This window comes from Pongo pygmaeus, chromosome X (assembly GCF_028885625.2).
Source record: "Pongo pygmaeus isolate AG05252 chromosome X, NHGRI_mPonPyg2-v2.0_pri, whole genome shotgun sequence".
Lineage (NCBI taxonomy): Eukaryota > Metazoa > Chordata > Mammalia > Primates > Hominidae > Pongo > Pongo pygmaeus.
Window position 1 is genome coordinate 156,844,666 of NC_072396.2, and position 22,453 is coordinate 156,867,118.

Below are 22,453 nucleotides of genomic sequence, written 5' to 3' on the forward strand. Positions count from 1 at the left end.
CCTAGGAACCGTCTAGTTCTGATAAGGGGGGCTAGAGTGATAGGCAAGGCAAAAAGGACACGGAGCCAGCAGGGGCATAAGAGCAATTAAGGGAAACTATAAAGGGTGCCACGTACCCAGGTGCACTTCTCCCTTCATTCCCGTTCCTTACTAATGAGGGAAGGGTACATGGTCCATGCCTGGCAGGTCTGGAAATTATGGATGGGAGAGGGGAGCAAATATTTGGGTCATGGATTTCAGATTTAAAACCTGGGCTGAGAACAAACTTGAACACCAGAGAAACCAGCCACACCTTGAATGCTTTGCTGATATATTTATTTACGTATTTCCCCATTTCAGATGATGGTGACAAAAAGTAGATGGAGACCCCACCCTATCCACCCCCCAACAAATTACAGACACAGATTTCACTTAGCATATAGAAGCATTGGGGCATGTCCAAATTCATTCCACTGGGTTACTACAGCCAGGAGAGATTTGATCTTGGGGGCAGTCTGAGCACCTCAGGCCCAGAAATTGAGCTAAAGAGAGGTCGCCATTCTGGGCCCTGCCACTGGTGTGCCAGCAGAGGTGACAGAATAGAATCATGGTGAACTGAGCTGCCTAGCCCTATCCTGTGGTCTAGAAGGCGACAGTGGGCTCTTGGATAGCTTCCAGTGAGATCCACAGTCCCATAGAAATCTGTGCCTCAGGGTTTCCATCTACAAAATGGGGATAAGAATCCTGCCCTAAAGATGTCGCAGGGCTATCATGAAGCTCCAACTAGACACAACTTGTCAAAAGTGCTTTGCCAAAGTTCCAGTGCCATACAAATTTAAGGGAATTTGATTGATTGATTGTGAGCATTAGAGTACTCCAGGTATAACAGTGGACTGGTTTATGGGTCCAGGGGTCAAGCAAGTGATAGAACTCCTACAGTGTGCCCTAGGTGGGCACCAATCAATGGCGAGTAATGCCTGTTGCAAAGCCGAGTTTCCTTCATTTCTTGGCCCCAGGAAGTCACCAAGGCCTAGTGCCTGGGTCAGGGCTAGGGAAAGTCACTGGGAAAGTTACAGAAAGAAAAGTCACTGGGAAAGTTACAGAAAAAGTCACAGGGGTCAAAGAGAAGGAAGAAGGTGGCATATAAAGCAGGGAGTAGTTACTATAATCACACACAAAAATAGATACCCATTGGATGAAGGGCATTGAATTGGTAGTGCAGACGAAAGATGGAGCCAGCAAGGAGCGGGAGATGTCACAGCAGCAGAGAGAGAGGAATGCTGTCCCAAATAGGCTCTCTTGCTGCCCCCCTCCTCCTAAAGGGATAATGCCAGTGTCTATCTATCTGCAGAGAAAGGGGTAGCAGGGAGAGAGAACTGAGAACATAATAATCTGACCAAAGGAGAGGGATCTTTTCCTCCTGTTATACTGCTGCCCAGCATCTTAATGAGGTGCCAGGTATAGGCAAGCAACTAGTCGGTGCACTTTGAGGCTGAGGCCAGAACTGGGCTGAAAGCACTACAAAGGCAATAGTGCGCTTCTGGAAAAATGCAGTAGTTGTCTGGTTGTCAGCATTGTTGGAAGATAGCTAATCCGCCTGTACTTAGGCATGGTTTTAGGGAGCTAATCACTAAGTGGCTATGATGTTTAACACCGAGCATCACGGATGCTCCTTGAAGAAGAGGAAGGTGGCCCATTTATTAATAATCTGAAATGGGCTGCTAAGAAGATTCAGTGAATGGGCCAGGTCGGGGAGAGGGGCAGCAAAGACAAACCCTCTGCAAGCTTCTGTTTGGGGAATGGGGCAGGAAAAGCTCTAGTTGCTCCTGCTGCTGCTGCTGCTGCTTTCCCCCAACTCCCTTGGCAAGGGGCTTGGACCTCCTGGGGAACTGGAGAGGTTGCCCCACAGGGTACCAGCTGGTACCTACAAGTTAAGGCAAACAAGCCAGTAGAACACATTGAAGAAGAAGAAAGTCACTGGGAAAACAACTCTCGAGTAGTTATCCAGGCGGTAGACATGGATGCAGAGGCGGCCCTGCTGCCAGGTACTGCCCTCACAATCGGGGACCATGCAGAAGTACTTCTTAAAACCCTTGCACCACTCACAGCAGGCCAGCTTGGAGCAGAGGCTGCGGGGACCCTCAGGGCTACCTGGGCTAGGGGGCTGCTGGGCTGAGCAAGACGGGCGCTCCTCTCCATCACTTCCCTCAGTGGTAACAATCTGGCACACAAAAGCTTCCTGATGTTGGCGGGCACAGGCTCGGGAACGTGCACGGGTACGGGCATGGGCACGGCTATCGATACGAGGCTAAAATGGACAAGGAAAGAAGTGGGGAAAAGTCAAGGGAAGATAACTCAAGTCTAAGTGCCGCCTCCGGATTTTCTGGAAACTGTCTTTGGCACACCATATCTTGGCTTCTCTCCTCCAACTTCTCACCATTACATCAGGAAGTTGATTCAACCCCCCCACCACCCTGGGTAACATTCCATCACTCAGCAAGCTGACCACCCATGTGCCATAACCCCAGTACCCTTGCTAGCATGTCTCCACACTCCAAAGCCTTGCCACCACTCCCAGACCCAGCTCATACATGGCGGAGTTTCGGAGAAGCATGGGCTTTTGTCTGGTTGTAGATCAGGAAGTTGAGCACAGCAAACTCCAACAGAGCGCAGAAGCAGAAGACGAAGCAGATGGCGATATAGAAATCCAAGGCTGTGATATAGGAGACACGCGGGAAATTCTTACGAGAAAAGGTGCCCAACGTGGTCATGGTCAGAACAGAGGTGATCCCTGCAAGAGCACAAGAGTGATGGGCTCAGCTCCTGACCTATATGTGCCATTGGTTGAAAGACTCCATGACAAGGCAACTCTGCCCTGGCCCAGCCAACTCCCAGCCATGTGCCTATGCGTATACCTTTTTCTCCTCTTACCTAGAGAGGTCCGGGCTGGAGCAGACTCTGTCTTGATCCAAAAGGAAACCCAGGAGAGCATCGTGGTCACGGAAGAAGGGACATAGTTTTGAAAGGCAACATAGCCAAACCGCCTGCTCACATTGAAGAAAATCGTCATGACCATGAAGTCACCTGAAAGACACAAAAAAATCACTGCATTACAGTGCTGACATGACGGTCCCCCTTAGCAGGACATGCACAGTAAGGGTCTCACTTTTCAGCTCACGGTATTCCCTAGGATAGAGGCATGATGTCACAATGCAATACATACAAATAGGACCAGAAGAAGCCCAGAAAAAAGACTTACTGCAAGACCAATGGCCAGTTGAGAGCTAAGCCAAGGCCAGAATCTTAATAGCTTCCTTCTCAGTTCACTGTCCTACACCCAATGTCTGTCTCTGCAGGTTGGCGAGAGAGTCAGGTGAAAGTGAAAAAATCAATTAGCCTTTTAGATATCATGCCCACGCAGCTGATATCCAGATGGCTAAGGGCTTCATACCCTATGAGGCACATCACACCTGCACTGCTGGCCCTCAGAATGTCTACTCTCAGCAAATGAGACTAGGGAAGTCTGTGCCGTGGTGGAGAAGCACAGAATGCTTTCGGCCTCCTTCCTACACATTCATATGACGGCAAAATGCCTTAGGGAGTGAGCACTGCTCCACAGGTGGTCAAAACCGGCACTAGCCTGCTCCCCAAACTTTTGGTGGCTCCCTGTTTCACATGAGCTATACAGACTCAATCTAAACTCTGGAATCTGATGCTTAAGGCCCACCATGACCCGGCTCCAACTGACATTTTACACACGCACCTTACCCAAAGCCAATCCCATCTGCTTACAGATTTCCTGAGATAGCCTGCAATTTTACACCAATATTCTAACCCTGGACTCTTTGGTCTTAGTCTATGACCCCTAACCCGAATTGAGTGTTTCAGGAAAAGAGAAGAATAAGCTTAAAATGAACATTTCAGTCAGCCCTCCAGAAGTCAGGTCTGTGGCGTACACATCCACAGGGCAGACTGAGGTCCTCACAGTCACTTGGACATTATGTCCTTGGTCATGGCTCTCAGCTAGACGATCATGGCTCCTCCAGGACCTGATGACAACCTGTATCTCTAGTTGGCATCTTCTTTTGTACCATTCATGCTGCTTTATGCTCTGATACACCCTCCCCAAGCACTCTGCATGCTATCGTGACTCCCGGGCTTGTGTGGGCTTTTCTCTGAGCCCAGGACGTCATTTTCCACTTTCAGCATCACACTGGATTGGCAATACTATAAAATTGCTAGGCCTATGATTAGGTGGTCTTTTAAGTCCCTTCAAGGCAGGGCTCATGCAGGCCCTGTGGCTCAGCCCCTGCGCATCCAAGCTCAGAACAGCCTGGAACCCAGCAGACACTCAGCAACTCTTGCTCCTGTCAGGCAACAGCTTTGTAAAGCAGACCAGAACACTAACCTGTCCGTGTGTCCTCCTATTTTGGAAAGTGGATCAACTGCCCAGCAGGTCTGGGTGGGCTGGAGCTGAACGAGAAGAGTAGCCTTTCCTACTCACCTTGGCAGCACTGAAACTCAAGGAGCAAAGCTTCTCAGATTCTTCTGGAAGAAGGCAAGGGAGCGACCTGTTGTCAGTGGGAAACCTGTGTGTTGAGTATAGCTTTGGGATAGAACTCCTCCAGAGGTGCTGCACGGACCACCCTCGCACTTGCCTACTGGCCAGAATGTATTTATCAAAAGTCCTCTTGCCGTGGGATCTTGACTGCAATTTAAGACACTTCTAATTAGTTATACCCAAGCCCTGCAAAATTGCTGGGTTTATATAATACATTCTTGTTGCACGAAGATTTATTATTCTGTTGGATGATTCTATTTTAATTTTATTTATTCTGGCCAAAAAAGAACCTTCTCCGCTCGTCAAGAGATGCCAATTTGTCTTGAAGGACAAGAGAAAGATGCTAACACACACTTTCTTCTTCTTGAGGAGTGAGAGAAGCACGGGTAAGGAAAACAATATATCTGGGGCTGATGAACCAAAGCAAAAAAATATATGCTAAAGATGGTTTTCTGCTCGAACTCTTATTCTCTTTGACCAGATCATGGTTGGTCACTGCAGTGTCAGAGGGACACAATTAAATAGACCATGTCCAGAGGACTGGGACTAGAACAATGAATGGACCCAAAGCTTTGAAGAATAAGGGAAGAAAAATAAACTAGGGCTATGTAGACTACAACAGACTATGATCCATGCCGGGAATGACAATGCTGATCGTTTAATCTCGGCCTTGTGAAACAGTGGCTGGACTAATGTAACCTGGATAGTTCCAAGGAAAAAGAACTAAGCCTAATGTGTGGAACTTCCAGAGACTCCAATTTCAGAAGAACAGGGAGAGTTTTCTGATGAACAGAACTGTCTAGAGAAGAAGGAAACCTCCTTGTAAGACAGTGAATTCCTGACCAGCAATAATATTCCATCAGAGGCTCCACAGCCATCAGTGAACGGCAAGCCTCTCCCTGGAGGCAGGGCTGGACTCTCTTAGAACCTCCTGAAGCAGAGATTCTCTGGATCAAGGTCCAAGATGGCCAGAGTAGCAGGCTACCACTGCATTCTGAACCCTTAATCGCTGAGCACATAAGTATGCTCCAGATGGAGAGACCTGCCCCAGGGCCCAACTGGAAGAGTTTGAGACCAGTCCCAAAGATAACTCTGACATTGAAGGAACCATGTCTCCAGATCAACTAGTCTCCAGCAGAGGAGAAAGAAGACCTCTTTTCTCCTCAAGAATCCTCCTCACTCCCAAGGAGGTCTGGCGCTTACCTACTGTCATTGCTTTGATGGCGATGCTGGCTCTGGGGCTTTGTAGTCACTAGGGCACCATTTTGAAACAATGCACAATCATCTACTAAACGGAACCACTAGTGACTTGAAAGCCCCTGGGCCTTATCTTCTCTGTCACTTTTGATGATGGGTCCCCACCTATCTGGGAAAAGCTGAGGTGCAGAAAACCAAGAGGCAGGCCCATGGTTAGCTGGCAGAAGAGCAAGGCTCCCAAGTCAAAGGTAGTGAAACTGCTTCCCCAGAGTCCCCAAGAAAAAAGGCAAGTATTTTTAAGGTAGCCCAGCCCTCTGCCCCTGCCTAATACTGTGCAAGCAAAGCTCTAGCCACATGAGCATGAGCTTTCCCTCATCCAGAGACTGACTCAATAAATGAAACAAAAGCAGATATTCTGCCTAGTCACATGGTAGCAGAACAAGATGCCTCTCACGACAAATGGCTGGTTGGGTGACTGGCTCCATCCACATTCTGGAAACGATGATGGCAGTGCCTTCACTGCCCTGAACTTGGTCAGGATATGTGAAGAGTGTTTCCAGGGTTGCTCTGGGAGCTACCCTGGGGAGGTCCCTTGGCTCCTCATTCAGATCACCTAGGAACATAAGTGAAGATGCTCACATCTAATTGGGAGCTGAAGTGTAAGATACCCAGGACCTTCCCCTTTAGTCTTTGTCAGAGAAAAGGTCAGAAAACCAGTGGCCACCATGTCTATGTTGAATCCACCATGAAGCCTTTGACAAGAATCTGTGCTTTTCAGACTTGTTCCTTTAAGATAAATGTCAATGCAGCAGCCACTGTAGCTGCTGTAACTTCCTCCAGACTTTCCCAGCCTTAAACTAGCTGACATTAGAACTCTAGCCTCCACCTCCCACTACAATGGACTTTGCTTCCCATTCGACCAGATTGGATTGGTTCTGGGTATGGAGAACTCACACTAGCTCCATTCCCCAAAGTCATCCAAGAGGTCAGTGTTGTAACCTCGAAACCGAAGGGTCTGCATGAAAAAGCCAGCTGCACATTCTGACAGCCGCAGAACTTTATCTACTTACCTAACCTCTCAAGGAGCTTGGCAAAGCACTTACTTCTTTGCAGATGAGACTGAGACATAGTTACAAAGTCTCAGTTTCCTCTGCAAACAGTTGTAAGTGCTTAGCAATTATAAGACAGGAGCCATGTCTTACAATATTTCCATGGGATGACTGCAAAGCATTTGTATGGATGGCCATCTCCAATCATCCCTACCACCTTCCTGGACTTCCGCCAAGCCCTGACACACTTACCCACTGGGGTTGTGATTATTTCAGTTTTGTTGCTCACTCCTGTAAAATCAAACTGGAAGAGCTTCCAGGAGTTCTTCTCATTGATTTCAAGCTTGAAATTTTCCCACTTGTAGATCATCTCACTCTCAGGATAGGAAACTGGAAAGGAATGTGAGAAAGAGGGTCGTATGAGACTTGGGAGCCCACCTGAGGACTCCAATAGCATGAAGTCAGCCTGCACAATGCCTTGGAGTTCTGTCTCTGGCCTCACCAGCTGTAGGACCTTGCCTCTCTTACCTCATTGTTGAAGTCCATTCAATGAGTGCATTTACTGAGCATTCCTCAGTATCAGGCCCTGGGCCAGAAATACAGAGATGAGCAAGGCATGAACCCTACCCTCAAGCAATCACATTTAATTTTATAAGACAGTGAGTATACTACTGTGATTTTTGGAGGAGCTCTGAAAAACCTATGTCCACAGAACAGCAGGGAAACAAAGTAGATAAAGATCCCTTGGGGACATACTCAGAAAAGACTTCATAAAGCAGGTGATATTCCCATTAAATCTTGAAACTCAAGTAAATATTCTCAATAAGAATGAGGCTGAAGGGGTTAAGGGGCAGTATAGAAAGGTGAAACACCTGGTGTATTGTGGAAAGGACAAAAGTTCAGGATGGCTAGCTCACAGAGGATGAGGTGCACAGGATTGGGTGGCAGGGTCCAGTTCATGAATGGCTTTGAGGTTCATTCTAAGGAATTTCAAATTGATCCATGAGAGTTAACGGCAGATTTGAGACTAAGAAGTGACCCAACCTAGGTGACCCTTCAGCTAGGTCACTCTGGTCCTTCTGTGAGGACAACACGTTGGCAAGGAGGCCAGTGTAGTAATCCAGGCAGAATGAAATTAATGCAGGTGGAAGTCAAATCTGCACAGGGTGCAGAGAAATAGACAGCATCGACAGAGACTGAGAGGAAACACCAACAGGATGTGCTGATTGATTAGATGCAGGAGGTGAGGGAGAGGGAACATCAAAGTTCTTGATTTGGGCAACTGGGTGAGTGATGGTCCTCTTCAATGAGACAGATGGGAACCCAGAAGCAACACACTTGTTTTGGTGGTAGAGGTTTGGAGGAGACAATGAATTTCATTTTGGACATGTGCAATTTCAAAGTGAAGATGTGGCAAAAGTCCAAGTGGAAGATAACAAAGGCCTAAACCAAGGTAGTGCCAGTGGAGATGGAGAGGAGCAGACCTACTTGAGATATACTTCAGAGGCACGTGGAAGGGATGAGCAACACAGTATTGTTGGCAGGAAAGGAAATGAGGGTGGAGGATGGAAGTCCTGCACAACCTTGGCAGCATTTTAGAAGAAAAGCAGAGGCAGAAAAATGTAAATGGCAAGGATGAGAAAAAGAAGGAGCCCAGCATGTTTCTGGGGCCCCAGAAACTTAAGAAGGTACTCACAGCTAGAGAAAGATAGAGGGCAAGAGTGAGAATCCATTGGAAATCTGAGCATGTGGAGTGAGCATCCAGCATCAATGGTCATCCTGGAAGGGAGAAAGGAGCCTCATTAGGCTGGCCCTGAGCACTTCCGTATCCACCCAACTTTGGTCTAGGGACTACCACCAATGAATGGCCAGAGTCCATTTTTTTCTTTGTTTGTCTGAGACAGAGTCTCACTCTGTCACCCAGGCTAGAGGGCAGTGGCATGATCTCAGCTCACTGCAGCCTCTTGCCTCCCAGGCTCAAGCGATTCTCATGCCCCAGCCTCCCGAGTAGCTGGAATTAGCGCCAGCACACCCCGCTAATTTTTGCATTTTTAGTGGAGACAGGGTTTTCCCATGATGGCCAGGCTGGTCTCGAACTCCTGACCTCAAGTGATCTGCCCGCCTCAGCCTCACAAAGTGCTGGGATCACAGGTGTGAGCCATCGTGCCTGGACCTCACTAGAATTTAAGACAAAAAGCTCAAAGGAGAGATAACAAGAGAGAAAAACAAAACAAAACAAAACAAAACAAACATCTTAGAAGTATCTGGCTACTCTGGGCTCCATCTTTAGAGAAACGTATGGAGCAACTTCGATTGGCTTTTGTTTTCTCGCCCAGCCTAGTTTCCAGGACCTGCCAACATCCTCCCTACTATCCCCCACATACAACCTTCCCCTGCTGGGAATTCAAGTATCCAACTTCATCTTAGGTACCTTTGCCACTACCGTGCTGCTGCTCTGCCTGAACAATTCCACCAGTGTGAACGTATCTTTATATCCAGTGCCCACTTAGGATGGAATTATCTAGATAATGCAGTCATACTGGCACATCCTAGTTGGGGGAGCTCTGGACTCGGAGCCAAGTAACTGAGTACCAGTTCCAGCTCTGCCACAAACTTGGTGTGTGGCTTTAAGCAATATCTTTCTATTTTGAGGCCTCTATATCTGTTACATAAGGGGGCTGAGCTCATGGTCTAGGAAAGCTGGACAGGCCCTTAGAGGTATCATTCAGGATGAGACCTCTGCCCATGGATCTTTAGCTAAAATTATCAGAAGGGGAGAGAGAATTCCAGGAAGTGAGACTCCAGAGGCTTGACATACCTAATTGTGTACAACACCTTGCCATCCTTGTAGATGCGGACCATCTGGTTGGGCATGGTGATCTCATGCTCGTGGGTCCTCTTAGAATTCCTAAAAAAGGTGTCCGGGATCCATAGCTGGCTCACCACATTGCCATTCAGAACAAGAGACTCAAAGGTGTCGTTGTAACAGAGGCGTTCGTCATACCAGGTCTGGGAGAAGATGATGTCAATGGTGTATTCCTGGTGGGAAGGACAGAAAAGCACATACTTGGGGATGAACAGAAAAAGGACATTCACATGCAAACATATTGTTTGCCACTCCCTAACCTAGAATCCTAAAGGCAATGTGGTGGAATGTATTGAGCACTAGACCAGGAAGCAGGAGTAGGATGAGGTCCCTTCTCTCTGCTCAAAGACTCTTCCAATGTCAGAACTAGAAGGGAACTCAGAGGTTACCAAGCCTAATGATCCCAAATGAGAAGTCAATCATGCCCTGCTTGATTATCATGAGCAAGGGGAGCTAGGTCCTCACATCATGCAGCAGTTAACACAATTCTCACACAACTCAGGACAATAGAAAAGTTTGCCTTAAACAAAGCTCCCTACTACTTTCTCTTATAATCCGCACTGTGCTCTCAGGTAGCACATAGAGCAAGTCTAGTTTCAGTTCCAGAGGAGAGATCTCCAGAAATGATACGTCATTGAATCTGTCTTTTTCCCACATTTCTGAAGTCAGGGAGCATCTTACAATTGACACGTATCTTTAATGGGGCATTTCTTATTTTTTCTTGACAGTGGCTTAAATTGGTTATGATCTTAAATCAGAGCCAACGCTGAATCAAGGAAAGGCACTTGAAGACTGCAATCTTGCCCTCCTGAGTCTTTTCTCTAGGGTAGACATTCATGACTAAAAGTTTTCAGCTTCAACAACCCAACAACTTGTTTTACCAATAGATCTGCAAGGATTGCACAGTCAACTGACAGTCTGCTCACAGGCAACTCTTTTCACCAAAGTGTGATAGTACTTGTTAGTACTTGGTCCACAGCACTACTACTCACTTTGTGCTGCGTTTATCCTACAAGGTCAACCACACATTTTCAAATGATTCCACACTTTGGGAAAGTGTTGCCCAACAGAATGGCAAATGTGACTATGGTCCTTGCAGATCTTACTGACATGGAGCAAACTGAAAGACACTACTGGATAAAACTGAAATCTAGAGCACCTTCCTGGTCACACCATAGTCAAGACTACTGGATTAATGCAGTTGAATTAAGGAAGCCTATGATCACTATGTATACACGATCAACATGAACACAACAATGGGATAGGTGAGATTTGGTGACCTTTAAAGGTACTGTTAGCTCTGATGTTACAGATTCTGAGGATTTTCATTAGCACATGTTTAAGGTTTGTGTGTCACCACAACTATCCTGTTGTTTTTACGTTTCCTTATAAGTGAGAATAAGAGAACATTTCACTTAGGCAAACAGTAAGACAACATAGGACTTGAGCACTAAAAATGACATGTCTGTACACTACGCCCACACGTGGAAATATAAACACGGAATTATGTCAAAATAAAAAAAGATTAGAAAATATCCAGAAGACACTGACTGACACTACAGAAAACTGAATGTTCCCTACAAATAAATGATTTCAAGGTAATGTGGAGGCAAGCAGAACTGTTAGACTCTAGTGACAATTAGTCTCACTTTTTTTTTCCGTAGAATTGTTTCCATTTATAATCAAAGTCTTAAATAAATGTTCTTGTGACCTTGGCTAATACTTGTATCTTTCTCTGTTATCCTCTTTGTTAAATGGGAGACTATAAATAATTTGTAAATGCCCTCCTCCTCAAAAAAACTGCCGTTTCCAGAGCTGACATTGTCACCCTCCCTTTACCAGTGGGCAAAGGTTCCATGCTATTCTGTGATGGGCTTATCAAGTAGATGGACCCTTTGGAATCCACTTAGGTTTGTACAGAGGAAGGTGGCATGAGTTTGGCTGTAGGAGTTTTCTATTTCCAGGTGTTCCAAAATAAAATATAATTCCCAACTAGATCACAGTCTCAGAGGATACATTTCATCTAGAAACAGACAGGCGATGGTGGCTTAATTCCATGGGCTGGGCTCTTCATCTTATTGCTCCTGTGTAGGCTGTGATGCTACTCCAGCCAGGTCAACACCCTCTCAGTCCCCACATTTCCATAGTAAATCAAAGATCCCAGCTCAAAATTGTTTTACAAATTTACAAGCACACACACCATTGATTGCATACAGTGGATTTTCCCCTTTCAGCTTTTATTTGGGGAGCACAAATGTTAATTAACCCCAATCCTTCATTCTCCAGAATTATAATAAAAATGAAGTGTTTTGGAGGCCAGGCGCCATGACTCAAGCATGTAATCCCAGCACTTTGGGAGGCACATGTTTAAGGTTTGTGTGTCACCACAACTATCCAGTTGTTTTTATGTTTCCTTAAAACCTTCTGGGAGGTTTTAAAGCCTTCTGGGAGGGCGGATCACGAGGTCAGGAGTTCAAGACCAGCCTGGCCAACATGGTGAAGCCTCGTCTCTACTAAAAATACAAAAATTAGCCATGCATGGTGGCAGGCATCTGTAATCCCAGCTACTCGGGAGGCTGAGGCAGGAGAATTGCTTGAACACGGGAAGCGGAGATTGACGTGAGCAGAGATCGCGCCACCCCACTCCAGCCTGGGTGACGGAGCGAGACTCCATCTCAGGGGGAGGGGGGGGAAGGAGCGTTTTGAGTCACAAGAGAAACGTCTATTTAGTCTCATGTTTTTTAAACAATGAGAATCTTTTTTTTTTTTTTTTTTTTGCTTATTTTGTTTTTCCTTTCAAATAAGCGCCTGTAACCTCTGAATGTGTGTGTTCGTGTGCATAGATATATCCATGATTATTTGGTCTCCAGATATTGTCTGTCCCATAAAATGTCTGTTAAACATCAACAATGATATTTAATAGGAAGAAGCTAGAAATTTGCACCAGTGGTGTTGAAGGGAGAAAAAACCCTACTGCAATAGAACTCCAAGCAGCTCGAACAGCAAGTACCACAAGTAGGCCAAGGCAGAACTCTGAGTTATTTTAGAGATAAGGAAACTAAGGCTCTATGAGAAAGGGGGCTATCCAAAGTCACACAAATAGTCAATGGCAGCCTGGCCCTGGGATGGCTTTCACTCGCACCAACAATCTCTTTAGGTACCAAGGTCCAATTTTCTCTGCAGAATCCCTAGGTCTTTCCACTGAGTTCTTGTGCATCAAACAATGAACACCCACAACCATGGAGGCAGGCACGGCCCTCAGGGAAGAAATCAAGAAAATCTCTGATTGCCTTTGCTGCCCAGGACAAAAGATTGTAAAAGCAGCCACCAAACTGCTGGGAGCCAGCCATGGAAGGGAACACTAAGAATGTTCCCTGGAGTAGCCCAGAGAAGCAGACAGAAAAGAGCTGGCAGAGCCTGGCTCCCATTTGAATGACAGCCTCTGACCCCGCCCTGCCCCACCTGCCTCCACAAATGTCTTCCAAGTGTTTCTACTGTCCCAAGTGGCTGGCAGTTTAAACTTGGCCAGCAGAGCCTCCTTCATTCCCAGGCCTCGTGAACTGCTTGGTAGCCAGTGGGAAGCCTTTCCCTCTGCACTCACACTGTGTTTATGCTCTATGTTATGAAGTGTTTCAAATAAGCATTTAATTTCTATTTGACAACTGTTAAGTTCATTACATATCAACTGATAACTAACAGTTCACTTTTTCCTCAGTTTGACAAAGGAGCTTGCGATGTACATCTCTTTTAACTCAGCTGAAACTCTAGAAATTCAGTGTTTTGGAACTAGAATCAACTGCGATAATTACCACAGCAAGAAAAAGCGTCAGCAACTATCGATGCTACGATGGGCAGTGATTCCCAGATTGCTCATTGCGTTTTAATCTCAGACTGGGTGTTACAAAACTGTGCACTCAGGTTTCCTTCCTGGAGGACAAGGCCTGCTTTCTATACAACATCTGACTGAAAGGTGTTGAAACTCCCCTCAAGCAACTACACCAACTATGTACCCAACGCTGGGACTCACATTTCTGAGAAGCCTCAGCTTCCTCAAATGTAAAACAGGGATCCATATCCTAATGGCAGCTTTGGCTTCCATGTAGGCTGTCATGAGGATCCAAGGAGACAAGAATGTACTGGGTACTGGCATGTTCTGTGATTATGTGGCAGAGACGTGCGTCCCCTCCTTACCAAGTACACCACAGAACAGGGACCTCCCACAGCTTTAAAGAACTATTTGGAACCATGTAGAAGGCAAGACATTTCAGGATAATTTAACACCACATGTGAGGGTTTGGAATTTTCAAAAGACACTTGGCTCAGGCTAAAGTGCCGCCTTACTGGCCAAAGAAAATAAAATTGTTGGCTCTTTTCTGAACCAGTCCTGCGTTCCATGCTAGGTTTCGTGACTGCTGGGTTATTAGACTATATCCTTCAAGCATTGTCAGGTGAGGCCGCTGCTGGCAGCATGAATAGCCATGGAGCAAGGAGAGACAGGGCATTCAGCTACTGTGAGTGGGGCTACTGCTCTGCTACAAGGGCTCTTGTAGATAGAAATTGGTTTCCCAAACAGCAAGGAGATTTTAGTCACAAATTCTCCACTACTCTTCAGTTTCACAGGATGCTCTGTCTCACCCAGGAAGCAAACCAAAGCATCTTAGCGCCCCCTGCTCCATTTGTCAATGTGTGGTTCTCTCCACTCCACCTAAGGAAATTTAGCCACCGCCAACTGGGTGGAGATCGACATGTTAGAAAAGAAGGAGCAAACCAGCTTGCTGGAAATTAGACAGGTTACTTCCAAATCAGGTTGGCAGTGCCTTAAAGTCAGCCAAAGGAGCAGACAACTAGAAGAAAGGAACAAATAAATAGCTATGCAAATTTCTGGGAGCCATGAGGTTACTGTGGACTGAGCACTATATTTGGCTTTTGGCATGCTAAAGAGAATAGGCAGAGACTGCTGTAGGAGGCTCTCTGCCCAGCTAGAATAGCATCGTGAGCCACTTTCCCCACTCCTACACCAATGACCTGAAAGGGTCAACAGTGACAACAATGGTGGGACCACGAGCCCTCAACCTCTGGTTCTTGCACATAACTTAGTGTTTCTTAGTTTATAAACAATGCTAGCAAAATTAATTGCTAAATTCATACCCATTTTTAAAAGGTAAATTGCAAGACTAAAAGGAGACTACAATACTCATAGTGGTAAACACACTGGCAGCAGCAAAAAGTAAATCTGATTATCAAGGGAAGAGTCAAGAAAACTCTACCAATTTTAAAATGTAGACAGAAACTCAAAAACATCTATCTGCTCTCATGCTTCTGTTCTTGTTAGTTCTCAGCAACTCAATTCTAGGAGTTGCTCTAACAGAAGAACATCATGATCATGTGTAGCAGGCAGACTCTGAGATGTCCTCCAATGCTCTTCACTTCCTGGTGTTTGTGCCCTTCTGTAATCCCTTGACAGGGATTACACTTGACTTGGGATGGACCTCATGATTTGCATCTGATGAGGAGAATACCACAGAAACAATGGGATGTCACTCTTAAAATTAGGTTATAAAAAGTCTGTGATTTCCATCTTGAGCACCTTCTCTCATACTCTTCCTCACTCTGAAAGAAGCCAGCTACCATATTGTGAGATACCCTGTGGATAGGTGCACATGGCAAGGATGGAGGGAGACCTCCAGACCACAGCCAGAGAGGAACAGAATCCTGCCAATCCTGTGAGTGGTCTTGGAAATGGATCCTCCCTCAGTTAAGCCTTCAGATGAGACTCCAGCCCCAGCTGACACCTTGATTACAGGCTTGTGAGAGACCCTGAAACAGAGAACCCAGCTAAGCCATGCCTGGATTCCTGACCCACACAAACTGTGAGATAATGATTATTTGTTGTTTTAAGACACTATGTTTTGGGGATAATTTGTTACATAGTAATGCATAAGTAGTGTGCCTGAAGAATCAGGCAGCCAAAGCCTCACGGTTTGGGGGTGGGGAACCTTGCTTTTCCACTTAGCCTATGTAAACACCTTGATTTTCCATGAAGGTTAACTTAGCATTGAGGGTCTATTTGCAAGGCCCATCTCAGAGCCAAGGCTCTAACTCACCCAGTCACATGGCACTTTTTGAGTACCTGTGAGTATGCTAAAATTTTGTTTGCCCTGGGCCAAGCCATGTCTGTGGCTGTGACGGAGTTGCTTACCACAGCCTTCCTCAGTGTCAGGCTCTGCAGATGCAAGTGATTCTTGCAGAGCATCTTTCATCACTCATTTGCTTAGCTAACATATATGGAGCCCTTGACATCAAGGAGCTCATGGAGGAGACAGCAAGGCCGACATACCACAGACAATCACAATGAAATGACGTAGGCAAGATCAGGTAAACACCTGTGATATAAGCTGGAAAGATGTAACTGCCAAAGAGAAGAATGTGGTGTGAGAAAGACACGAGCAATTAACAGGTGTGGAAGTCAGGGGAGATGCCACGAATGAGATGCCGTCTGAGCTAGACACTGAAAAAGAAGGCAGCTGAGAAGTAAGAAAGTGGAACAATGGCATACCAAATAGAAAACCACTTGAATGAAAGCTCAGAGGTACAAGGTGGTCTGGGAACACCAATATTCCAGTGTGACCAAAGCACATGGTCTCTAAAAGGGTGAAGAGGAATACAACCATGGAGGGCCTTGAACTGCATGTAGTAAGCAGTGCCAGGACTGCAGGAGGCGCATCATTTGGGAGGCCAACTTAGTGTAGGTGGAGTAGGTGTATTCTAGGTGGGAGATGATGAAAGCTAAATGGGGGCAGTGCTGACACTATGATGATACGAGTGGAAAAGGAAAGAAGGAAGTAGAGCAAAAATATAGAAACAGTCTTAGAGCAAGAGCTAGCAACTTTAGACTTATGTCCATACAAATAATTATCAGAAGAAAAGAGGCAGTCCATTGTGGTGTTTAAAATTGCTTTATTATTTTTATTTTGAATGAAAAAACTGGAAGATATGGTCATGATTCTGAAGATCCTCTTCAAGTAGCAAGGGACTTACCTTTTCCAGTCTCATTCTCAAGCCAGTGGCTAAAAAATCCCTTCCTCCCTCCGGAAAATAAATTATTGGAGTTGTTACAGAAATACAGAGCAGAAAGCAGAAGTCTGTGGAAGGTCCCATAGGTCAGCCCCTGGGCTAGGAAACAGTACTAAAAAAGCTTAGTACTCACCATGTCCAGGATAGAGAGAGGACCAAGGCTGTTGACGGAGATCTCAACAGTGACCACAGTGGGCTTCTCTGTAAGGGAAGCAGAAGCAGCAGAGGGTAAGTGTCAAACAGGTGCATGGGACAGGGGAGGAAGTGGTCAGAGGGGATGAAAGGGGAGTCAAGTAAGTGTTGGACCACACAATCTCAGCATCTAATCCTATTTCTTTATTTGTTCTTTCATGGCAAAACCAAGCTCATGGACTGTTAAGAATTGGACATACATCTTGAAGATCAACAATCTAGTTTAGTCCTCTCATTTTACCATTGGAAAAACTGAGGGCGAGAGAAGGGAAAAGTCTTGATCAAGGTCAATGACGCTGCTGAGAATAGAGTTAATACCTCTTACCTGACAGGTCAATAGCAGATGTTCCTGTCCATGTGCATGGCACCCTCTGTTACTGCCCAGGTGCATTCTCCATGCCTATGCCCTCAACCCCTGGACCCTCTAGGAGGGGAAGAATTTTGTTCTGCTACTCACCTCCAATGCCAGGGCGCAGTTTGTGGTCATAATTACTCAGGATAGTGTTCAGGATGCGAGAGGCTTCTGGCAGTTTGCCAACTCTGCGCCCAGTCTCAGCCTTAGTTGACTTTGTTTCCTCAGAGAGGAGCTGATTTTCCAGAGGCTGGGGCTGGGGGCCATAGATGACATCACGGGCAGAGGCTTCATCCTTTGATTCAGTCTGAGGTCCCTCGACCCTAGAACATTCAAACAAAAAATGAAGCTCTGCCCTGCACTCTGTAGGGGCCCCAGCTAGTGCCTCTTGGGACAGAAGCAAACCAAAACAAGTTTTCAACACAGAACTTAGTTAAATTGTGACTGGCAATAGCAAATTATAAGACAGTGACAGATTAGGCTTGTGAATTTCTTTTAAACCTTGCTGCTCTTTGGGGACTTTCTATGCTGTCCCTCTTTTATGATAACTCTTTTATTAAAAAAAAAAAAATCAACAAAACCAAGACCTAGATTTTAAAAGAATGTTACACGTGAAATGAAGAGGGCATTTATGTCTGAGCGCTGGCCCACTGTGACTAGCCTTGGCCTCTAGTCAGCCTGACCAGCATCAACCGGGAGTGAGGAGCAGGCAGAGGGCCAGGGCTGAGAGGAATGCTTGCGAAAGCCAGAGCGGCCTCTCCCAGAGAGGACCAGAAAATTGTGGGAATCTTTTGCGGTTTTGTTGGTTGTGTAATACTCGTTGCACTGGGGGCAGGGGAAGGGGATGAAGGGAAGGAGGCTAAAGAGCAGCCTTTGTGGGTGTCTAAACAGGAAAGGCAGGAGTCCTCCACCCACAGACAGCCATCCAGGAACTGGCTGCCCAAAAGGAGTCCACCCTGAGCTCCACAGCCATGCACCACAGCCAAGAAAAAGAAGAAGATTAGTAAGAATAATTGAATTAAACAAAAATGTTAAAGGCCATCTGCCAAGGTATGAAACTCACCGATGGTGTTAGAAGTCCGGATAGTGCTGCCTTTGCTGGGAGGCAGTGACAAAGGGGGCTTCTGAGGTCCTGCTCACATTCGGGTCCTTGATTTGGCTTTCTTTACAACGCTGTGGTCATATTCTGACAACTCATCAGCTGTACACTTATGATTTGAGCACTTTTCTGTGTACGTGTTCTCATTCCATAAAGAGTGTTTTTAAAAATCAAAATGCCCCACCTGCTAACATCTGGATCTTATTTTATTTAAAAGCAAACTCTTAAAAAACAAACAGAAATCATTTATGACACAATAGGAGAGATTTGAACACTGAGTGGACAGTTGAGGCATGAATAAATTATTCTTTAATTTTTGGTGTAATTACGGTATTTTCTTATGTTTGTGAAATATTAATGACTAGAAATACATACTAAAACAATTACATATAAAATGATATGATGTCTGAGATATGCTTCAAGACAATCGAAGTTGAAATTGGAGGGTGGGTGGGGTAAAAGAAAATAAGAGTGGCCATGAGTTCACAAACAATGGGGCTGGTGATGGCTACATGGAGATTTCGTGCACAGTTCCCCCTACTTTTATATGTCTTTAAAAATTATAATTAAAAGTCTTTTTAAAAGCCATCGTTCCATATTAATCTGTGATACTGGAAGGCAGGAAAGTGGTTTCCTTTGGGGAGGAAAGTGTACGGGGACAGGCATTTTGGAGATGCGTGTGTGTGTGTGTGTGTGTGTGTGTGTGTGTGTGTGTGTGTGTGATGAGGGGGTTGCAATGCCGTATTTCCTGATCTAGGTGTTGGTTACATGGGCCTGTTTACTTGTGGAAATCCACTGAGCTGTTCACTCATGACGTCTATGCTTTTATACTGGCATGTCACACTTCCAAAATGATTTTTTTAAGCCATAAGGCAATTTGTTTCCTAAAATAAGGGGTAAACAGGGCAAGAGACGTTGGCATGACCCCCGTATTGCAGACCAAGGGACTGCCAACTTGAGAAGCAAAACGCATTTTTTTCTGCAGTATTTCAAGCTGTTAGAATTGCTTAAGTGGCATACAGATGTGCCAAATCCACACCATTTCTCATGTCTGAAGTGGCTACTTCCCATTGTGGGCGAGGGAAGAACTGGGCTTGGAAAATACGGTTTCTACTTTCAAATGCCGTATCTAGAAGACGTCCTCTTTGCCTGAGGCCAAACTCCCAGCCATCTCAAAAGATAAGGGCCAGTGACTATGGGAAGAGAGGAGGAAAAATGGAGATCTGAGACCCTGCAAAATGAGTGACGTGGCTGGAAACGTGGCACAATCAGAACCGGTAGTCAGTGGTAGACTGAGCACTGCCAGACAGGACCACCTAAAAGCCTGAAGCAGCCCCTCCCAGATGTCTGAAATCCATGGACAAGATCCTCCCCGCTGCCCCAAGTTTAAAAGTGCAGAGGCAAACAAATAAACCTGAAAGCACTGAGACCACCAAAGCCCTCCTGCCCCTAGATTAGGTCTGCAATAAAATGATATCAGAGGGTCATAAGGTGGCTTTAATCCGAAAATTGGCTTTTGCCAGTTAAAAAAAAACACAACAACAAACAAACAAAACAAAACCTCATCTTGAGGTCCTTGGGGTTAAAGAGCTGCTGACAATGCATACCTTTCCCCAGCCAGCCATTAAGCTCACCTTCGGGGCTAGACAGAATAAAAACTTGAAAAACACTCATACATTGGAATAGTGGGATTTTCCAGGGCAGTTTTTCAGGCCTTCACATGTCTCTAGACATAATGGTCCAGCATGAAGTTGAATCTCTGCACTACCCCCTCCCAAACAGTAGACTGCTGGTGGTGTCAGAAGTGGGGGGGGAGGCGGGGGCGCATAAGAAAAGATGTTGGATTTTTTTCTAAATCAGATCTTTTTTTCATTCTACAGATGGACAAACTGAGGCCCAGATAGAGGAAGGACTGTGCCCCAAGTCACACAACTAATTTGAGGCTAAGCCTGGACCAGGGAGAGGTCTTCTGATTCAGTGTGGCCCAGTACACCCCATTGTCACCTCCCCAGCTCTTTCCTGACACCACAGATTGCTATGCTTGAAGGGTAGTTTCCATTTCCCCAGCCCCTTTTCCCTGCTATTTTCCTCTCTAACCACCCCTTCTTATTTCCCTCACCCCAGAGCCATCTTTTGCCCTAGCCAGTCACCACGTCAGCTTTCTCAACTAGTCCAAATCCCATTTTGAGGGATGTGGATGACTGGAAATTGCTGGCACGCATAGAAAAACATTTACCAAGCCCCTGCTGAGGCTAGCCCCACTCCAGGGCACCAGTGAGCCAGCAAGCAGCCACACACACCCTTCTCTGAAGAGCTAACGCAATCTGGGGTAGGGAGAGAAGCCACCCCCCCTCCCCACAACAGATAAACAAGACACAAGCCCAGTGCCATGGAAACGTCGAGAAAGCTCCACAGATCAGGAAGCTTGCAAATTTGTGACACTTCACACACAGCAGGAACCATCTCAAAACAACAACAACAACAAAACGAAGCAGTCATCTTCCACCCCAAAAAGCCACAAATCCAGGGCACAACCTTCCTAGCCAAGTCTCAGGGCGAGGAGAAGGTGTGAGGGAAGATGGTTGTTCAAGGGAAACCTGAAAAGGGAGAAGGGGATTGAAATCTACGGCCCAAACCACAGACTTCAGAGGAGAATAATATTCCTGGCCTCTGGCTCCAGTCTGCCCAAGGCCCAGCAGGGTGCCTAGGGACGAGTTAAGGAAGGGGGAGACTGTCAGCGGTGGAGAGGGGGCATAGCTGGTGCGGGAACCCTTAGACTAAACCAGAGCTCATGCCTGAGACTGGCACCAACAGGAGCAGCGGCATGGGAAGCAAGTAAAGTCAGAGTTGCCTGGCGCAGTGCCTGGAACTCAGTAGGCACTCTTAAAAAAATGTGAGCAGCAGAGAACAGACGACGCAACACTCACACATTTTTGGCGCAGTTAAGCTCCCTCAGCCCGCGCACCCCCTTCTCAAAATGCACCTCCGGCCCCTCAGTAGCTGAAGCCTGCCCTGGCCGGTCACCCCGGGGCCGCTCCCCTGTTCCTGCGCAAGACTCCGAGAAGGAGTGCTTGTCACCAGGCCACCGCAGTGCTTCTGAGAGCGGGAATCCGCGAACGGGAGTCCCGTCTTCCTTTTGGCGTCCTGTCTTCCTTTTGGAGCTCCCCTTCAAGGACCCCGGGAGCCCACCCTACAGTGAGGCGGGCCGAGGCTGCCGCGCATCGAGGGGACGCGGGACTCGGCCAGCCCGCGCTAGGGCCGGGGCAAAGCGGGCGCGGGGCTCGAGGAACGCGGGGCCGCAGGGGTCCCGGGAGCCGTCCCTGCTCCCGGGGAGAGGGAGCTGGGCGCGAAGGGCTCCCGGGTCCCGCGATGGAGACTCACCTCGACTGGAGGATCAATAAGATGCCCAGGAGGACTGGAAGAACTTTGGGCAACATTTCCGCGGAGACCGGCGCGACCACCTGTGCGGAGGTCGCGGCTCACGGTCTGGCCGCACTGAGCGCGGCGTGGAGGGTTTTGCTGGGCTCCAACTTTCACTCCTCCCACTCGCCCCGCCCCGTCCCGCGCTCCCCGCCCCAGGCCCGCCCCGATGGAAATCTCCGACGACGTGACGGCTGCTGCGGTGGGGAGCGGGGGAGGCTCGCGCGGGCGCGGATAGGAGGCGGGAGCCCGGTTGCTGAGGCCCCCAGTCCCCCCGCCGGCACTGCGGCGCTGCCAGACAGCCAGGGGCGGGGGAGGGGGAGGGAGGAGGCGGCGAGCCCGCGGCGCGCGGCCTGGGCGGAGGAAACTCGCGGCCCCAGGCTGTGGCCGGCAGGGAGCTGCTTCCGGGACAAGATGCGGGGCTGGATGTGCTTAGGCCCCAGAGGCGACCCCCTCCTGCCCGCTGGCACGCCGCGGGGTCAAACTGTGCTCTCCAGCCGTGGCTTCCTCCCCGCCACCTGTTGCACCCCATTGCTTCCCCAAGTGTCCTGGCTTCAACCTAGTTCCCTCTCCGGTTTTCCCAGCTCTCAGCCCACAATCTTCAGTCCTTGGGAATACAAGTCTTGTCATATGAAGGAAGCCTGGTAACTCAGCACCTTCCTTG

General features: G+C 47.2%; 1 protein-coding gene across 5 annotated transcripts; it reads right to left on the bottom strand.

Moving 5' to 3' along the window:
- Positions 1-298: 298 nt before the first annotated feature.
- On the bottom strand, positions 299-21,871 carry GABRE (gamma-aminobutyric acid type A receptor subunit epsilon). 5 transcript variants are annotated; one of them, XM_063660592.1, is made up of 10 exons: positions 21,751-21,856; positions 18,334-18,592; positions 17,376-17,593; positions 16,860-16,927; positions 9,791-9,825; positions 9,605-9,694; positions 7,039-7,176; positions 2,911-3,063; positions 2,571-2,770; positions 299-2,287 (listed from the first exon to the last, which is right to left on the bottom strand). In XM_063660592.1, exons 3-10 carry the CDS (start codon positions 17,403-17,405, stop codon positions 1,904-1,906), a joined length of 1,098 nt encoding a protein of 365 aa, XP_063516662.1. In that variant the 5' UTR covers positions 17,406-17,593; positions 18,334-18,592; positions 21,751-21,856; the 3' UTR covers positions 299-1,903. The 5 variants fall into 5 exon arrangements, with proteins under 5 accessions (XP_063516662.1, XP_063516659.1, XP_063516661.1 ...); XM_063660589.1 differs by adding an exon at positions 8,483-8,565 and having other exon boundaries at positions 9,605-9,825; positions 21,751-21,829; XM_063660591.1 differs by having other exon boundaries at positions 18,334-21,871.
- Positions 21,872-22,453: the final 582 nt, after the last annotated feature.